This window comes from Coffea arabica, chromosome 3c (genome assembly GCF_036785885.1).
Source record: "Coffea arabica cultivar ET-39 chromosome 3c, Coffea Arabica ET-39 HiFi, whole genome shotgun sequence".
NCBI lineage: Eukaryota > Viridiplantae > Streptophyta > Magnoliopsida > Gentianales > Rubiaceae > Coffea > Coffea arabica.
In genome coordinates, this window is record NC_092314.1 from 1,202,348 (window position 1) to 1,220,833 (window position 18,486).

At 38.2% G+C, this 18,486-nt stretch overlaps 3 protein-coding genes across 6 annotated transcripts; 1 reads left to right on the forward strand and 2 right to left on the reverse strand.

The window, feature by feature from the left end:
* The first annotated feature begins 1,437 nt into the window (after nt 1-1,437).
* Nucleotides 1,438-4,066, forward strand: LOC113733936 (epoxide hydrolase 3). The gene is made up of 3 exons (XM_027260186.2): nt 1,438-2,219; nt 3,083-3,324; nt 3,584-4,066. The coding sequence occupies exons 1-3, from the start codon at nt 1,743-1,745 to the stop codon at nt 3,828-3,830; spliced, it is 966 nt and encodes a 321-aa protein (XP_027115987.1). The 5' UTR covers nt 1,438-1,742; the 3' UTR covers nt 3,831-4,066.
* Nucleotides 4,067-4,417: 351 nt separating this feature from the next.
* On the reverse strand, nt 4,418-7,892 carry LOC113733937 (oxaloacetate tautomerase FAHD1, mitochondrial-like). The gene is made up of 7 exons (XM_027260187.2): nt 7,581-7,892; nt 7,302-7,467; nt 5,917-5,969; nt 5,414-5,476; nt 5,106-5,156; nt 4,896-5,013; nt 4,418-4,687 (listed from the first exon to the last, which is right to left on the reverse strand). Exons 1-7 carry the CDS (start codon nt 7,776-7,778, stop codon nt 4,575-4,577), a joined length of 762 nt encoding a protein of 253 aa, XP_027115988.1. The 5' UTR covers nt 7,779-7,892; the 3' UTR covers nt 4,418-4,574.
* A 96-nt stretch (nt 7,893-7,988) lies between these two features.
* On the reverse strand, nt 7,989-14,197 carry LOC113735322 (protein GAMETE EXPRESSED 2-like). 4 transcript variants are annotated; one of them, XM_072081674.1, is made up of 13 exons: nt 13,769-14,197; nt 12,815-13,021; nt 12,673-12,731; nt 12,449-12,590; nt 11,757-12,065; nt 11,407-11,531; nt 10,881-11,098; nt 10,538-10,765; nt 10,016-10,245; nt 9,250-9,488; nt 9,018-9,174; nt 8,711-8,871; nt 7,989-8,532 (listed from the first exon to the last, which is right to left on the reverse strand). In XM_072081674.1, the coding sequence occupies exons 1-13, from the start codon at nt 14,103-14,105 to the stop codon at nt 8,521-8,523; spliced, it is 2,424 nt and encodes an 807-aa protein (XP_071937775.1). In that variant the 5' UTR covers nt 14,106-14,197; the 3' UTR covers nt 7,989-8,520. The 4 variants fall into 4 exon arrangements, with proteins under 4 accessions (XP_071937775.1, XP_071937774.1, XP_027118141.2 ...); XM_072081673.1 differs by having other exon boundaries at nt 7,998-8,474; nt 13,769-14,196; XM_027262340.2 differs by having other exon boundaries at nt 8,003-8,474; nt 10,016-10,242; nt 13,769-14,196.
* Nucleotides 14,198-18,486: the final 4,289 nt, after the last annotated feature.

Consider the following 18,486-nt stretch of genomic DNA (forward strand, 5'->3'; position numbering starts at 1 on the left):
TAGATAAAAAAATGTCATTCAATTTACAAGAATATGCATTTTCCAAATGTTTGAAAAATAATCGTTGAAATTATTATGTATAAAATTTGGTTTTATATTTTTTTATAAAATATATAGAAAATTGATATATATCTAAATAAAATATACAAATAAATTATTATTTGGTAGTGGGTTGTTAAAAGAATAAAGGTAAAAATAAATATAATAGTACTTAAAAGTACTTAACAATGTTTAGTCGGCTGACAACCTGCAACTTAACTTAAAAAAAAAAAAAAAAAAAAACTTGCAAGCCGGCAGCCAGCTTAAATTTCTTTTTTTAATTAAAAACTTTTGCTGGCTGTAGTTGGGGTTCGCCTGCACCATTAGCACAAAAAAGCTGCTGGGGAATCTCTTTTCGATCAATGGAGCTCACTTGCTCCTTTCCTTATCTTTTCCTTTTTTTTTCCCGGATGGAATAATGCAAGTTTTGCTTTTTTCCCTCTGACTCATACGCAGACGGAGTCAGTTTTCTGTCAGCCGGGGACGTGCCCAGTCAGCACGTCCCCTCTGACACCGACTGTGCATCATTGAATTTTTTTGCAGAGAAGATCTGGGTGGAATTTTTAGTTATGCGGCCGTGCTGACGCTATACAATTAGAAAAACCCATGTAGAGGTGCATTTGGCGGATGTTTTTTTTAAATACAAATAATCTGAGAAATTAGCCGTAAGGAGGGAGGAAGAGATGAAAATTAGAAATTGATGGAGATAGTTTTTTTGAGATTAGGAAATGACAAGTAGAATAATAAGAAGTATTTTTCGATTTTAATGTCCCTTTATGAATTAACTATTAAGTGGAGGACATTTTAATCATTTGATTAGATCAAGGGAGGTCTATGTAATTACTGGAGCCGAGGGAAATTGTCAAAAACCTCCCCTTGAGGTTTCTGAAATTATCCCCTTTTTTTTTTTTTTAATAATATTTCAGTGAACTGATGTGCTCAACAAATCAAAAGCAAATATGAATTCAATTATTCGTCCTCTAATGCACGGGACGTGGGCCCCTTGGGCATCAAGTGTTGGGCTCTCCTTTGTACCGTACGGCTATAAGTTTGGTGAGCCAAGTGATCGTGCAGCCAATTAGCTTTGGCCGTAATATACATACTATATTTATAGCTGCCGTCTCAGGGTAGGTAAATTCCATGCATACCACTACAAGTTTTGAATTAGCCGGAACTAGCCTGATGACTACTATTAGAGAGAGAGACGGCGCAGCAGGGCAAGGACTGAATTAGTCTGGCTAAGAAGTTACAACTCCCAATGTAGATATTTTTGACGGAACTTGGGATGAATAAACAACTAATAGTAGTGTAACTGGAACTCCAAACTAAAAATTTGCAAGTTCCTTTGTAAGTCCGTCAGGTCTGATCCAAATCTTTTACTGTATTATGGAGTGCCATTGCTGCCATTGCCGCCGCCAAATGGCATTTACTTTAGCAGATTCTGCTATTGGTGCTAACCGCCACTCCTCGTCATGACTCAATTCACATTAATTAGCTTAGACTGTGCTAAATAAATCGCTTACTGTACCCTAGGACCGGCTAAGACGGGAACGGAACCTTCCAGCTTATATGGACCACTCAATCTCGTCTTCTCTTCCATCTATAAAGTGTTCAAGTCCAACCTTTTTGTCTGCACCTCCGACTCGGACTGAAAATAAAATACGGACCGAGCGACAGAAGAATACTCAGTCACAAGCAAGAAGATGGATAAGATTGAGCACAAGAATGTGAATGTGAACGGCCTGAGCATTCACATAGCAGAGCTTGGTCAAGGCCCACTGGTCCTGTTTATTCATGGTTTCCCGGAGCTCTGGTACTCATGGCGCCACCAGATCCTCTTCCTGGCTGCTCACGGCTACCGGGCAGTGGCGCCTGACCTCCGTGGCTACGGCGACACCACCGGTGCACCCGTCAATGATAGCTCCGAGTTCACTTGTCTGCATGTAGTTGGAGACCTGGTAGCACTCCTTCACGCGATTGCACCTGATGAGGAGAAGGTGTTTGTGGTGGGGCATGACTGGGGTGCCATGGTTGCTTGGTATTTGTGCATGTTTAGGCCTGATAAAGTCAAGGCCTTGGTCAACATGAGCGTTGCTTTTATTCCCAGAAATCCATTGGCGAAGCCGGTTGAGATGTTGAGGGCTTATGTTGGGGATGATTACTACATTTGCAGATTCCAGGTTTCAGTTTTACTGCTGTCACCTATATTTTCTAATGAATTATTTTTTATCTGGGCTTGTAGTATTGATGTATCTCATGCTTCTAATCTACCGGAATCTTGTTTAACTTGCTTTTCTTGTCAAAAATCGAGATTTTTATGGTTCCCCCCCGGCGCCCCCCCCCCCCCCCCCTTTTACGGTTTTGAGATATAGGGCTTTCTTGCTCTTGAATTATTGTGTAGGATCAAGATCTCCAACATAGTTAATTTTGACGTCTATCACTGAAAAATCAGATTCTAAGTCTAAAATATAGCGCGAGTGTCCACCCCCAGTTTCTAGATTTTTGGCTAGGGGCAATAATTGGGAGAAAAAAGTTCAAGTTAGGACCTTTTTTGTATTTTGTACTTTAGTATTAAACTTGAAATCTCCTTGATGAAATATGGATCGAAGAGGAGTATGTTGTCCTTGGTTCTGTTTATTTCTTGACAAATGTTTTCACTGGAAGGAGCTTTGGATTTTTCTGGACTGCTAAAGTCTGGCATCAGTAGAAGGCAAATGGGAATTGGTTTCCAAGAAATTCAAAACTTAGTTGCTGGTGCAAAATTGTACTAGTATCTATTTCCAAAAGAGCATTGTCGATCAATGTAGATAAAAACGAAAGCAGAAAAATGTGAGCTCTCTGTATTTTGGCTTCCTTGTGATAGATAAAATTCGCCGAGCTTAATGAAAGCTTGTAGTGTGTCATCGCCATCAGGTCTTGGTGTTCAAATCCCTGTTATTTAGGATAGGATGCTTGGGGTTAAAACGTAACCGGTCAGTTTCTTCATAACCTGACTAATCAGAAACATAAGCTTACTGGATTGCATTGCCTACTTGTGCTTCAGGAACCAGGTGACATAGAGGCCGAACTTGCTCAGATGGGTTGCAAGAATTTTATGAAGAAGATGCTTGCCTACCGCAGTCCTGGTCCACTGTTTTGGCCAAAGGGTAAAGGCTTTGGTGATTCACCTGATGGTCCTGTTGTCTTGCCATCATGGTTGACAGAGGAAGATGTGGATTATTATGCAAGTAAGTTCGATAAGACAGGCTTCACTGGAGGTTTAAACTACTATCGCGCTTTGAATCTGTGAGTAACTGTTCAACTTCCAACACTATTAGAATCTAGTATTTTGAAGCTTCAAATGCATTCATGCCCATAATAAATATCTAGCTCTTTCTTTTGCCATTTTTATAAATTTTTAGTGTCGAACATTCTCTCACAAGTACCAGGTTCCTCCACTACCTGCTGCTTCATTGAACTAGAATATGACTAAAATCCAGAAAACTCCAAAAGTAAACTTCTGCGAGTCCTAAATTTTCTACTTATCTTTTGCTCTAAATTGCAGACACTGGGAACTCACTGCGCCCTGGACTGGGGCCAAAATAAAAGTCCCAACCAAGTTCGTCGTTGGGGAACTGGATCTGACCTATTATATGCGAGGCGTTCAAGATTATATACACAAGGGTGGGTTTAAGAACGATGTGCCTTTGTTGGAGGATGTTGTCGTAGTGAAAGATGCAGCTCACTTTATCAACCAAGAAAGGCCAGATGAGATTAACAAACACATCTACGACTTCATTCAGAGGTACTGATTTTGTGTCTTGCGTCTCTTGGACACTACCTTCCACAATGTTACCTGCTTCAGTTTGTAACCCTGAACCAGGGGGTGGCATTCAGCCTTCTGGAACTTGTTTATGTGGTGAAGGATTGTAGCACCATGCAAGGACTTGTACAGTTCTATGCTCATATGTAGAAATGATGCGGATGTGTGATAACCTTGTAGTAACTGCTAATGATAAATAAGCAACACGCCTTTTTATTGGATGAATTTCAAGTTTATGAAGCATTCATGAGATTTGCTGGAAACACCGCCGGGACAAACCAGTATGAGTTATACGATTCACGCTCTGATGAAAAAGCTACTTCGATTGAAATTATGAACGTAATAGCATTGTATTTGCAATGCCCTTTGTCAAGATGATACTTATGGTTAATTTTTATATGCAACTCGATTAACTGTCGTTATCACATTGTGAGGTCATCATTCCATGTAAGGATATAAATCGAAGAAGCCGGAGATATGAAAGTAATGGTTTTAAGTGAAATTGGTTTAAAGATGAGAGAACTAGTGTGAGTAGCATGTTTATTTGGTGTGCGATCTGCAATCGTGTACAAGAGGTTAAACAAGAACTTGTTCTCAGCAATTCTATCTTATTTTTATAAGGAATGTGTTTTCTTTGTTACTATGAAAACAGGAAGACCAAATTGAACATCTAATGATGGCGAAATGTTACACAAAATAAACCCCAGCAATGCAACATTAATATGATTAAGCTTCAACTATTTCCACTCTTTCGTCTTCCAACATCGAAGTGTATGTCCAACAGTCCAGTTATCCCAGCTTCTATCTTTTGGCCAACCTTAACCGGACCAACGCCTCGAGGAGTGCCTGCAAAAGGCATTACTGCTGTTCTAAGTTCACACCCTTTGAGCAATAATAAATTGCGTGTCAAATTATGCAGAGTCATGGAAATAGGAGACAGGCAAACCAACTAGGACAAGGGACAGAAAATTCAATCTAAAATTTGCATGCGGAAACAATTTTCAGGACATAGTGAATGACATTTCAGTGAAAGGAGTATATTTTCGCCTCAGACCTGTTAGAATAACATCTCCTTCCAGAAGCGTCATGATAGAACTTATGTGGCTAATCAAATACGGAATCTTAAAAATCATATCTCGAGTGGATCCCCTTTGCCGAAGGTCACCGTCAACCTGCAGGATTAGGATATACCTTCATGATATACTTGCAGAAGCAGCAAAAGCAATAAGATATGGCACAAACTAGTTTGATCAGGTAGCAGTACCTTTAACCACAATTCCACATCATGAGGATCCGGAATCATTGTGCAAGGTAACTGTAGAAAATTCATTGAAACCATTTACTGATAAAGCGTTTGAAATGGCTCAATACAGATAGCTCGTTTACTTGATGGAACAAAGAAATAAAAGTGGATATCATGGAAGAAAACACGATTAGATGAGTAAATGAATTCTCTTCATTCACGTGTTCATAAAACCAAGCAAAATTCCTTTTCCTGCATAACATTTCATTGTAAATCTAGACGTGATCTCAGAAAAAATTAATACAGTAATAGTGTTGGTCAATACTCACAACAGAGCTAATTGGTGTGAAGGTGTCTTGACCCTTAGCAACAGTCCATGGAAGACCTGCAGACTGGCATGATAAAATAAGTCAGCCCAAAAGAATATAGAACTCAAATTTCTAGTGAATCAATGTATAGATTCTCAACACCAGAACTCTTACGTAATCCAAGAGATACACACTTCAGCTCTATGAGCAGCTCTTCTCATTTTGCAGTAACGGATATACATGTAAACTGTAGTCAAGCAGCACTTTTTCTCCTTTTATGCTCTGTTAGGGTGGATGAGGGTGTGTGTGTGTTTGTGTGTGAGAGAGAGAGAGATGCAAAGGAATCCAACAGCATGTGGTATAAACAATAACTACCAAATAAAAAGAAGAAAAAAAAAGGAAAAACTAATGCTAGTGAAACCCAAGCAAAAATAAAACCATCTCGCAAGAAGAGGAGAGAACTGAATCATGAGAAAACATAATAAAACTCTGAAGCAAATAATCATTGAAAAAAGAATTCACACCTTTGCAGCAGCTTGGATCTCTCTAGCGGTCATGTCCAATGCAAGAGCATAACCTTGACCATGTGACTGATGGCAATTAGTATTTTAGACAAGAGAGAATGTTGGCAAAATATAGTGATGGGTATGTGGATGAAATGATTACCTCAAGAAGCGAATTGACAAATCTTACACAGCATAAAAACAAATTATCTAGTACTTTTTCGTATATACATAAAAGGATAGAGTATTCAAAATCAGAATCAGTGACTAGAAGATGGCATTTCTAACTAAAATTCAGATAATCAATTGAAAAAAAGCAAAAAGATGTAAACAGAGAATAGGAATATTCAAAAGCTTGCAGCATATCTGCAGATGAAGGATAAAATATCTTCTTCAAGTAGACAAGTGCAACTACTGGATAGCAATTCGAGAAAACATAAGAATCAGCCTCATCAACATTCAAATTCATTTCTGATCCTTCAAATATGTCAATGCTAATTTCTTTTCCCATGCAGCCAGCGATACTATTCGTTTCTCTCTTTCTCTTTATTTCAATAAAATCCATTTTCTTCTTTTCCTTCTTTTCTCTTTAACCCCTTTAAAGGAGAGAAGGTTGAGGTCTGCTCAAGAAGAAGGGCGAAAATAAGCACTCCCTGTGCAGCTAGATCACTTAAAGCACAACATTGATGATTGAACTACATAGTTTACTCTGCAGAAGCTGGGGTTCTAATCTTGATTGACTTGCGAATCAAGTGGAATCAAATGTACTATCCAATAAACAAGCAATTAAACCCCGAGACCATATACTCAACTAATCTATCCTAGACAAAAACCCAGAAACAGTGCTGCTAAACAAGCAATGCTAACCAGAAAACACGGCAATCAACCGTGGAAACCATCTGCCATAACTCGTATGTGTCTTTCTCCCAATTGAGTACAACATCAGAAGTCATACTTCCATTCCTCTAGTCTTTCAAACCTCTAAAAACACGAGAGATGGGTACTGTTTTATTCATGATATGGTTCCAGCGGAACAATTTGGCAAGCAGAAACCCGCATGGATGATTAATACTCAACCTATCTCACAAGTTCAATTAGAAGTCATCCATACCATTATTACTCGACCAAAAAAAAAGACTGAGCATAAACTTCAATAAAACTTGCTACTGAATTTGGTCTGATTCCATTTTCCAATTATTAAAATGCTGCATCAAAAATTTCTAGCTGCTACACTCAGCATCACATTCAAGATCAAGCAACTAAATGAGAAACCAATAATCAAAAGCATAAAAATCAAGTTTTTATCAAAGAATCAAGTTACAAGAACTCCACCCCCCCCCCCCCCCCCAAAAACAAAAAAAAAGTGCGGATTAGTAGAAGATGCTGAATAGAAAGTTGTAGTGTACCTCCGACATAGTCCATAGCAGAGGCCTCGGGAACATCGCGAGCCTTTCGACCGATGACAACCGCCAATTCCACCTCGTGATCGAGGGATTCCAAGTTGTGCGGCACCTCAATCTTCCCTCCGTCTTCCAAATACGACGTCGTCGGCTTCATAAACAACACTGGCTCCTACTTTTTCCCAAAAATTATAATTAAAAAAAAGAAGAAGAAGAAGAAATCGTCACACAAAAGTTAAATGCAACAATTGTAGATCATGACGTGCAGAAAACGAACTGAAAGACCTTGGGGACGGCGTTGCCGAGTTCCTTGGCGTGAGCGGCGTAGTTGCGGCCGACGGCGATGATTTTAGTGCCGCCGGTGAGAAGCTTCAGGAAAGCTGACGTGGCGGTGGCCATGGTGGATGACCTTCTAGGAATAGCGTATACTATCACTCCTCTGCTTCCTCCGACTATTTTAGGAATACTCGAAGACGCATTCATGCGCGTAAATGTGACTGAGAGAGAGAGAGTTTGGAGGCGGGCAGCTCAGCTGTGGCTTTTCCGCAAGAAGTCGTGGACAGACTGAGGTATCAAGCCAGCGCTTTTAGTGCTTTACTGCAAAGCGTTAATAACACCACCACCTAACCTTAACTCACTCTCAGAGATTGGTCACAAGAGTACTGTAAATCCTTTTTAGTTACTACCATATATTAATACATATACATGATCATTCTGATCGATTTTTTTTTTTTTTTTGTTGGTTAATACAAGGCAAATTTACAATTTTTTTTCCCTACAGCGTCATGAGTCATATTAGTCATACACCTGAAATTAAATTAATTTTCCCCTAATATAATTAATTACTAAAAGTGTACAATTACTACAAGTCCCTGCAGCGACTTCTGAGTTTGGAACCAACCCGAACATTATCGCCTGCTACCCTTGGACGCACTGCAACTAAATTCTACTTTCTACTTCTCTCAGGCATTTCAGGATGAAATCTGTTTGGCCCTTTGTGTTGAAACCTCATCATCAGGACACTAGAATGCAGAGTTTGTGGACCTTCCTTATCTTGCTTGGCTGGTTCCACTCGGACTTCCTGACCTGTAGCTACCCTTCAGGAAGAGGCTGGCCACTGAACAACGAGAGACCGGAACAGCAGCAATCGGTGAAATGTAAGTCCCTACCAGTACTTGACTGCCCGCAAGGCGATCAAGAAAAACTCTGGTTAACATCTCTTTATTCAGCTCTTTCGCTAAAAAAAATGAATGCTGATCATGAACAAGCAAATGATGAATAATTACATTTATCCTAGATACAATGGCAGAGGCATATAACATAATGAAATCTCATGCTGGCTGGCTGGCTGGCTCCTTGGCAACTAGAATTTGTTGAAAAGATATTGCCAAAAAGCACAGATAGTTGCTACTTACGGCTTCTTCACCCGAAGGCTTGGAGTGCTCAATGTCCTGCTGGATCGTATTCCTCTTCTTTTCGCGGATGAGCACGACAGCACATTTGCATGTGAAATAAAGTAGCAGCCCGCTGAGAGAGAGGAGCATAATGAACTCTACCACAAGTGCTGATCCCAGGGCTGCAGTGCCACGCGCATCAGAGCCAATAGCAGTTCAACAACTATTTACTCCAGTAACAAATCTCTACAAATGCTAAATATCTGGCTACTGCAGGTTATTGCACACTTCAAACAAATTGTGCAGGCAATAAGAGATTGGAGCTTACTATGAGCTAACAGCGAACTCATTGGTGGTCTTCTTATTAGACTTATTGTAGCCTCAGCAAATAATGGCATTGACATCATTTGCTCGCAATTCGGGCAACACCCATAGTTTCCCATATCATTTACTCTCACAGTCAGAACATCACCATGTTTGCCACCCTGCAGAAGTTGTCAGTTAATCCCAAATAGAATACCAACTGCATGAGAAAATCCTAGTTTTCCAATGATGCTTACATGATACATCAATTGTTCAATTATACTGTTGCAGTCATTAATAGTCCCTCGGACTCTAATGCCTTTTGCTTTCACCATAAAATGTTTAGAGATGGTAACAAATGTCAGAAGGGGCTGCCACTGGTAACTTGTCTTTAGCTTCAGTTCAGTCGTGGCTACAAGCTCAGCAGGAAGACTTGTTGATAGAACTCCAGAACTGACTTCAAAAGAGATGATGACTAAAAAGTGAGACCTGTTGCCTGAAAACCAGCCAAGTAGAAAATCAGGCACCAATATCCTGTCTGATAAGATTTTGGACTCTCAAAAGTCTTCTACATCGTCTGATGATCAAGTTTGTTTTTCCAGAATTTTCCATATATACCGAATGCCCTCTGCGTTTCCAGAGTAATCAGCACTTTATAGGTAACTAACGGTACAAATTAGAGACTAGCAAGAACCGAGCATTTTAGTGCAATTCCAACAACAAATAAAACTTGATGTTAATGAGGTAATGTATATTAGAGCTGGCAAGCTGTTATGGACTCTACTCCAAGAAAGCCAGAAAAAATGTGTTTTGACATTGCACATATATGCATCATTTCATACACAAAATCAGCTTAGCTGTCATAATTTGATCTTACATGTTGCGTATACTTCTATACTGCATAAGCTGTCTTGTAAATGATCTTACTTATACTGTCAAGTTTTGCAATATTGAAAATTTTTTTATTTTTAAATGCTAGAGTCTGAGCGACTAAATTCAATGCGTTCGTACTGTCTTGCATACCAGGGAAATTTGGAAGATCTGGATCCCCAATACTGAAGTCAAATTTGTCTTTCTTTCTATCAAAAATAAGTACATCTCCCGAATCTTCAAGGAAAATAAATGCAGGGGCATTGATAAATGGATGGTCATTAATAGGTTCCACAAATACAGGAACTTTAACACTGTTCTTCCCATTTCTGTTCATAGTAGAGACTTGGATTGTATCATCACCGCAAAAGTTCTCATCCCTGCTTCAAGGTAACAAACAGCTCATCTTAATGCAGCACACTTAATGATGTTTAACCACAAAGAGTCATGCTGTGCATTTTTTCCCCTTTTTACTTTGTGGGGAGAAGGTGAGGTGAAGAAAGAGAGAGTACTCTCACTTGATAATTCTGATGGATGCTTAAAAGAAAGTTTGCTGCTTTGCAGAGGCTTAATAAAAGACAGACGAACTTATGTTGCCACAAATTCATTCCCACAAGGCCTACATGACACATCATGCATTTCGAGAAGGAAAATTAAGTGAGGTGTCTGTCTTACCCAAAGTACCGGATTGCTTGAAGGGCAGAGTTAATTACATCCACACGACCAGCTAAAATCAACTCTTTGGCCTTCTGATGATCTATTTTTACTGATAATTCACCCCAGAGCGGCTGCCAAAATTGCATTAGCATTGGAGACAGGAAGACAGTTCCATACTGTGCATTAAGAATAACCGTGATGTTCTCATCCAAATCTGAGTATGCAATCTCAAATCCAGAGAAACCACTGCACACAGAACAGGCAAGAATTTTGATGTCTTTTGAGAGCAGTAGTTTAAAAGTTCTAAGATATGTTCTTCATTTTTTCAAAGCTAAATCTACTATAAAGAAAGGCAACATACCCAAATCTGGGACTAATTAGATCCTCCGTTCCGTGCAATTGACTTGGAAAGGAAACAAACTGAGGTGGAATACTAAGGATATCTATATTGACAGAACCAGAAGCTACGTTGCCATTTACATCACAGATGGTATACACGAAAGAATCATTTCCATTAAATCCTTTGTAAGGTGTGTATCTGAAAAGACCTCCATACTGCAGAAGGGAACCATGATCTGGCTGTGACAAGTATCATTTACAGCAGTAAGTCCTCCAAACAGAAAAGTGCTCAATTGCCTTAACAAGTACTCAAGGTGCGGTCTTACATATGCTCACTCTGTGCGAGTGAAACACTTCCCGACATCACAATGTGAATGGCCAAAAGCTAGTTGAACAAATAGGAATCATGTATTCTTTTTTATTTTAAAAGGTAGAACCCAAAATTAAGATGGACAGTCACTCACACAAACATACATAACGTTATAGTTTATGCAGGTTCTGATATGTTATGGACGCGAGGTTTCATCCAACATAATTACGCAGCTTACCCTCGAATATTCTTTTATACTAGCATTGCCACCTGCAAAGTAATCATTGTCTAGAGCATCAAATGCAGTTGACTCATCCTCCCAGACAGAGACTGTATCATTTAAAACTTTAGGAAAATATTCACCTGAAAAAAAAGGAATAAATCAGTTAGATGGAGAATATAGAAGTATACAAAAAGAATGCAACAAGGCCTTTAGAGATGGAAGACACCATGAGATCATGACCAGCACCAAAAGATATCAAGCACCACATTGATATTTCGAATGAGGAAAGTAATTGTTGTCACCTGTAATTACTAAAACCAAAGAAAGTGTTCTTCCAAATATAAACCAAACATCTACAGACATACTTGTATAAACATTCACGCCAACTGGACATGGCGTGAAATGCTGTCCATCAAATGAAGCGCATATCTCATAGGTGCCAACGTCCTTAGCCAAGAAACTACCAGTATAAGTTCCGTCTTTGTTGTCAACAAACATCATTGTCGAAAAGCCAGATCTATTGACTGAAGCAACCTCAAGTTTCAATTTTGACTGCTCTGACAGAACTGGATTAGAGTATGAATCCAGGAGCTGTATAACTACTTCACTTTTTGCAAGCTTCGGTACTTTTGAAGCAAACTCCACAACCCCTGAAAGGGATAGATTCACCTTCCCTGGAGAACAGATGAATCAGTATGCCACACGCATTTTGAATTAAATATCAAATGCATCAAAGCAGAAAAGGTAGAAAAAATGCCATCTGAAACACAGTAGGAGATATTCACCTGAAATATATGGGGGGAAAAAACCCACGTTAACAACATTTATATAAAGCATGAATTTAAAAGTTCTGTTTCAAAATATAATGATTTCTTTCACATATGAAGTAGTAAATGCCAAACTTCCCAAAATCTAAACTGACTGGATATACATTACAAGGCATGAATCACTAAATACTTTTTGCATTTTCTATTGCTTAGACTATGTTTGCACATTCAGGGGGTTAAGACACTACTTAATCACCCCAAATTAATATATAAAGTACTTTACAATGTACCTGCACTTACTACCTTTCTGAAGGGATTGCCACCATTTAGTGGAACATTTCCACAAAAGATAGAGATTTCATACGTCCCACTCTTTTCAGGTACAAAAGCGACCTCAAAGTTACTTGCGCTGAACCTTGTGTTCTCGGTAGACTACATCCACAGCTAACAATTATCACTGTCTTCAATGTGGTACACATAGCAAAAAATTTAAAAATGAAAACCTGAATTTTACCTTATTTTTTGCACCATCAGTTGAAGGAGTAAGTTTGTCAAGTGTTCCAGCAAAAGTACCTGTTATAGCAGTCAAGCTCATCTATCAAAGTGACAACATGATGGTGTATATTGAAGCATAAACTAGATGCTCATTCTCATACCCATTTCGGCTTTCTTTGGACGTATCCTTGGCCGTAACTGTTTTAAACTGGATTCATGCAGAATTTTTACTTGCAGCATATCTAATTCAGCTGGAGAAGGATATAAATAGGCATCTCTCAAGAACACAGAAAAAGTTGAAACTTCTCCAGCAAAAGAGTGATTTAAACCAGTTCCATTGACAACGCTGTTTGTCCCATCACAATAGCCTGCTCAGTTTCAGAAGTTACAAGAATAGGAGTTACAGGTTCAGAGCGGAACATGCTAGCTACTCTTATTTAAACAAGATGAGGTAATATAATGACAAAACTTTTTCCTAGCAGAAACAGAGAAAACACGTCTTTTACATAAATATAAGAGTCCATCTAAACGTAAAGATACTAAATGAAAGTGCTTTTATAACAAGCTTTCCATAGTGCAGGTATGAGATCATATATACACATACATTTGATGTCCATAACAAGCAAGCCTCCAAGTCTCTAGTATATTGGGTACGTTGAAGGTATGTGTGGGTGTGTCTGTGCAAAACCAGGGAAGGGGGAGCAAATGTTACGGCAAAATGGCTTTGGAGTCCAACAGCTGACATCATGAAGTAATTTCGAAAAAGGTTCTTGAAATTTTTAGATAATCTTAATGACACAAGCATTTTTGTGCCTTCACAGAAAACATAACCTGCCAATTTCCATGTTCTATTTCAAGTTTCCTTTTTACTATTTTAATCCTATCTTGAAAACACCCTTGAATCTCTACAGATTTCCTTCTACTGTTAGTTGCAGTAGTTGACTTCTGCATGTGCAATCTCTGGCAAATTTCCACAGCCATACGTGTAAAAATATCACCAGCTAACAGAAAAATATCAGGCCCCATTCAATCAATTTGGAAAAGTAGATTTCATATCCATGTTTGTATCTATAACATAAGGTACTTAATAAAAGTCAAAGAGTCTAGATCAATACCTACATAGACTTTGAAGTCATATGGCACGTTAGAGATGAGAGTGTTGTGCTTATCAGAGATCATGAGCATGAAGTTCCCAGGCTCAACTAGACTGAAAGAAAATGACTGAATACCCAACCCAACATCTTCGAAAACCAGATCCGACACTGGCATAGATAAGTTTGTCCCCTTCTGCACAACTTCAACATCAAATGCATACGATCCAGGGACAAGATTTCCATAAGAATCATGCTGGTGTATAAAAGCTTCCATCATTGAGAACAGTTGGAAGGCTTTTGTTTCAATACGCCAGCGTACTAAACAATTAGCAACATCTAAAGTTCCTGTACAGAACATTCAGAAAGGGTATAAACTACAGAGAATAAAGCAAAGATCTACACATGATGCAGTACAACTTTGAGACGATATAAAGTAGAATCAGCAGCATTTCATTAGTTCAATTGTCTTAAGGTGTACCATCCAACTGTTATTAAGACAAGTTCAGTACAGCTTGAAGATGCGAAGTTTTTGGTACTTTGTATATTTAGATGAGTGGCTGGGACCCAAGAAAACACAGCAGTGACATGGACTTCCACAAGAACAATGCATTTAAATATGAAGAGCAAGTGCCTCTTGGAGTAATGTGAAAGGCAGAATGCAATGCCATAATCTAGTATTAGAAGAGTTACAGGCCCAAAACGGAAGGAAGAGATTAGACTAGAGAATAACTGCAACACCAGTGAATGATGCATTTGACCAGGCAGGAGATTTAGCTAATTCCATTATTTACTTAATAAAATGATGAAGTTTGAAATAAATAATCGCTACCTCTTTTAACCCCTATTTCACATGCACACTCAATGGGCCTTTAAATCTTAAGTTTCATACCGCCCCCCGCTCATCTGATAAAAATCACCAATAAACTACTGCAGGCAAATATAGCACAGGCAGAGAATCCAAATGATGAATTGTTGAATAAGATGCAGTTGTTGGAGGAGCAGGATGGAAAGGCAGAGGTACGTGTTTGCCTTTTCAGGACTCGCAAACCACATCATAAGTTAATGCTTAGGAAATCACCTGTTTTCGCCTTGAATGGCAATGGGGAGCCAGTCAACGTTTGATTTTTCTCTCGAACATGAAGTAAGAGGTTCCCAGATGAGGCCACAACAAATTCAATACTGAGATATCCTAACTGATTCCATCCCTTGTCGGTAATGTTAAGCACGTCTGCAGCAGAACCATCCAGACTAGTTGCTGACAACCAAAAACTATAGGACTCTGATCTTTTACTGATTGAAGAGACATTATTCCCAAATGCATCTTTAGGGAGTATCAAAATTGTAGCTTTTGTTCCAGCCACAAACTCGTTTACTCCATCCATCCACAAGACAATACCAGCAGCTAAATACATTTTTCCTTCACATTCATAGCAGTATGTAAGCGGTCATCATTATACAAATTCATTGATGATAAAACTGGCAGCGTTAAACTGAAACAACATGTGCCCGCAGAACTGATATTAATTACATTCTTGTACTTAAAAAGTACTAGCATGATTGAGATATAGAAAGTCAGTTTTATCCTGCTATACAAACATTGTTGATTCTCTAGAGCTAGGGCCAACATATCTCACAATACGAGATGATCGTTGAAAGAAAAGTAACAGAAGAGTAAATGTGAGTCATGATTACATTGTACGTATGGTCAAAACGCTGCTAGCCCTCACTGTACAATTGAAAGTTCATCCAGGACAGGACGATTGCACATGTAAGATAGCAACTTGTCAAGAAAAACAAGTTTCCCTACACTGTGATAAACGTCACTAAAAGGAAAACAACTGAACGTTACAAATGAGGACATTCTCACTGCATCCAGTGACTGGATTATCATACAATGAAATAAAAGATGCAAAACAAACCTGGGGTGACTCGGAAATGCAGGGAAGAGTCCAAGATATTGAAATTTTCTTCAGTGATCAGCACATTGAACAATCCAACCATAATAGGGATGAAAGATATCCTCCAGTTGTTAACATCAACATCAAACTGTAAAGAAACCCCAGAAATGTAGGAGCTATTACCCATCTTATCGTTGACTGTGATGTTAGGATTAAAGGGGTACTTGTACTTTCCACTCTCAAAATTTCCTAGAACTTTGACCTTTATAGTTGCTATATCCCCTGCCACAAATGTGTCATTGCCATCAAACCAACTGAAAGCAAAAGTGGGCATTGATGGACTCTCTGCAACAAATACAAAAATGATTCAATAAATAAGTAAAACAAAATCCACCTCCTAGAATTGACGTAGAAATGCCGGCATTACCTGATTTTGTGACTAGAAGACTAAAAGATGGAAACAGAGAGGCGGTGAGGAAGGAAATGATAAGTATGATTTTAGTGTATAAAAGCATTCTTGAGTGTCCACGTACGAGATTACAGTGAATTGCAGAAATTATTTGACTTCAAAAAAATTTTGGTGGGGAAGAAAGATCTGGTATAGGGCGGGAGAAGTTCAAGTTGATGAATAGCGGTTATGATATCCGTGTGGAAGTCTGGGTTATGGTTGGTTATTGACAGTTACTTGAACTCATTTTCTGTCGCAAATATTTTTTATTTATTGGCAGTGTGGTAAAAGAACACAAAGATCAATTGTATTTTCAGATTTTTCTTGCGATAGCTATTACTAATACAAAGATCATTCTTTCGATAGCATTTTTGTTCAATCATGACTATTAGATGTGTCAAAATGAGTGATCCGGGTGGATTTGAACGGGTCATAACTTGATAATGGGTATAATTAGGTCAACTCACGTATAAACATTTAATATATGGGTACGAGTATATCCAATATCTATTTGTGAGTCGCTTAAAATTCTATCTTTTTTTTTTAGCATATTGTTTAACAAGAAATAACAACGATATCTTATTGTTATTTGATTGATAAGAAATTCAAATTTATTTTCTTAACACTCACTAAAAATTGAATTTAAATATATAATTATCTTAAATGAATATAAACGGATGAACCGAATCAACCCATTATCAAACAATTAAATGAGTTTAATTGGGTACCAATTTGAACTCGTTCAAAATTAATGCACAGGTTTGGATAGGTAATTGGTGGACAAGTTTGGACAGATCAACATAATTAAGTTGTAATTAACACATCTAATAAACAGGATCTGAGAACAAGAATGACTAAGGATGATAAACTTTCCAGGGTCCAAGCCATGATAAAGGCAAATATTTTGTAAGAAAGAATATTGAAGTTAACCATGATTCAAGTACTTTTCATATCCTTACAATATATAAGAGGTACTTTTGCCTTACTGTTCAAGGCCAGTTTCATCTGCTCTTCCAAGGCCTTACCCGTCATTTTGCCCTCCATCCGGTGTTGCTTATATATTTTCTCCTCCTCTTACGCAGGACAATTTTGTGTGTAAGAAGTGGAGATTTTTTACCTTCATATTACGCATTTGCCCTTGGTCTACTTATTATTCCTTTGTTTACCCTCAATAAATTCTTTTTTTATGGTTCTGCGAGTGTTATGAAATTGGGCTTTTTTGTCAATTCCTTTGACAAGATTGTTGGGTTACATCAATAAACAGTAATCTCAGCCTCCAATTTACACTTTCCTCCTTAAAGATGCCTTTCTTGTGGATTATAAGATTTTAGCTTGAGGTCATCATTGGAAAGTAAATTTTATGCCCCCACTTGCATGAATCTGCTGTTGCCAATGCCATATTAAGCACAATGGTATACAGATTAGTCATGCGCATATGTACTGATCTCCGTCAATTTGCTTTGTTCTATTTGCTTTCATCTCCCACTGTTTTGCTTCCTTTGCATTGCCGCTGCTGGTAATCATCCTTTTACTTCCTTCTGTTTTATATTTTATATTATATTTCCTCATTTTTGTTCCACCAAATCTGGATAATGATCCCGCACATTATTACGCACCTGAACACGATTACGCTCCGTCTGCACAAAACACTAAGCTTAAACTTATAATAAACTTTTACCATCCACTAACAAATTACGTTTGACCAAACTAACTTATAAAACTCAATGCTCAGTTCAAAACAAAACAATACTATACACATGTGAACAAAGATTCCAACCATACAAAAAAAAAAAAACAACAACAACAAAAAGCTGCAGCTTCACAGACATCTTTTACATAAAATAATTTCTGCAACTCACAATTAGCTACATAAATAAACAACATTTTCCCATGTTTTACTTCAGAAAATTTAACCCAAGTAACTTTCCCATGTTTTACTACCAATCTTTCCACACAAGCATTTTCCTAATACCTAAAACAAAACAGGCCAACCCCCAGGCACCACCCGCGCCTCGCGCGGGAAAAACAACCTAGTTATGAAACAATTGAACGTTTGCACGATCAAGTGTACAAAAGTAAAGATATAGTGAATAATAGATTTGTAGTTTGGTAGACTTTTACTAGAATAGATGTAAAAGATGCATGTAAAATTTTCATGTCGAGTGGCCTGCGCTTTTTCGATTCTAATGTCTCATCGCCTACATTTACATCAAATTTTGATCACGGGGTTGCAAAATAGTTATGTTTGAAGACTACATGTTAGACATAGGTATCGATTACCTTTTTTTTTTTTTTGGGGGTAAAAAAAGAAGACTGTTGCGTTTGATAACCATGTTAGATATAGGCATCGGTTACCTCTTTTTTTTTTTTTTTTTTTTTTTGGTAAAAAGAGA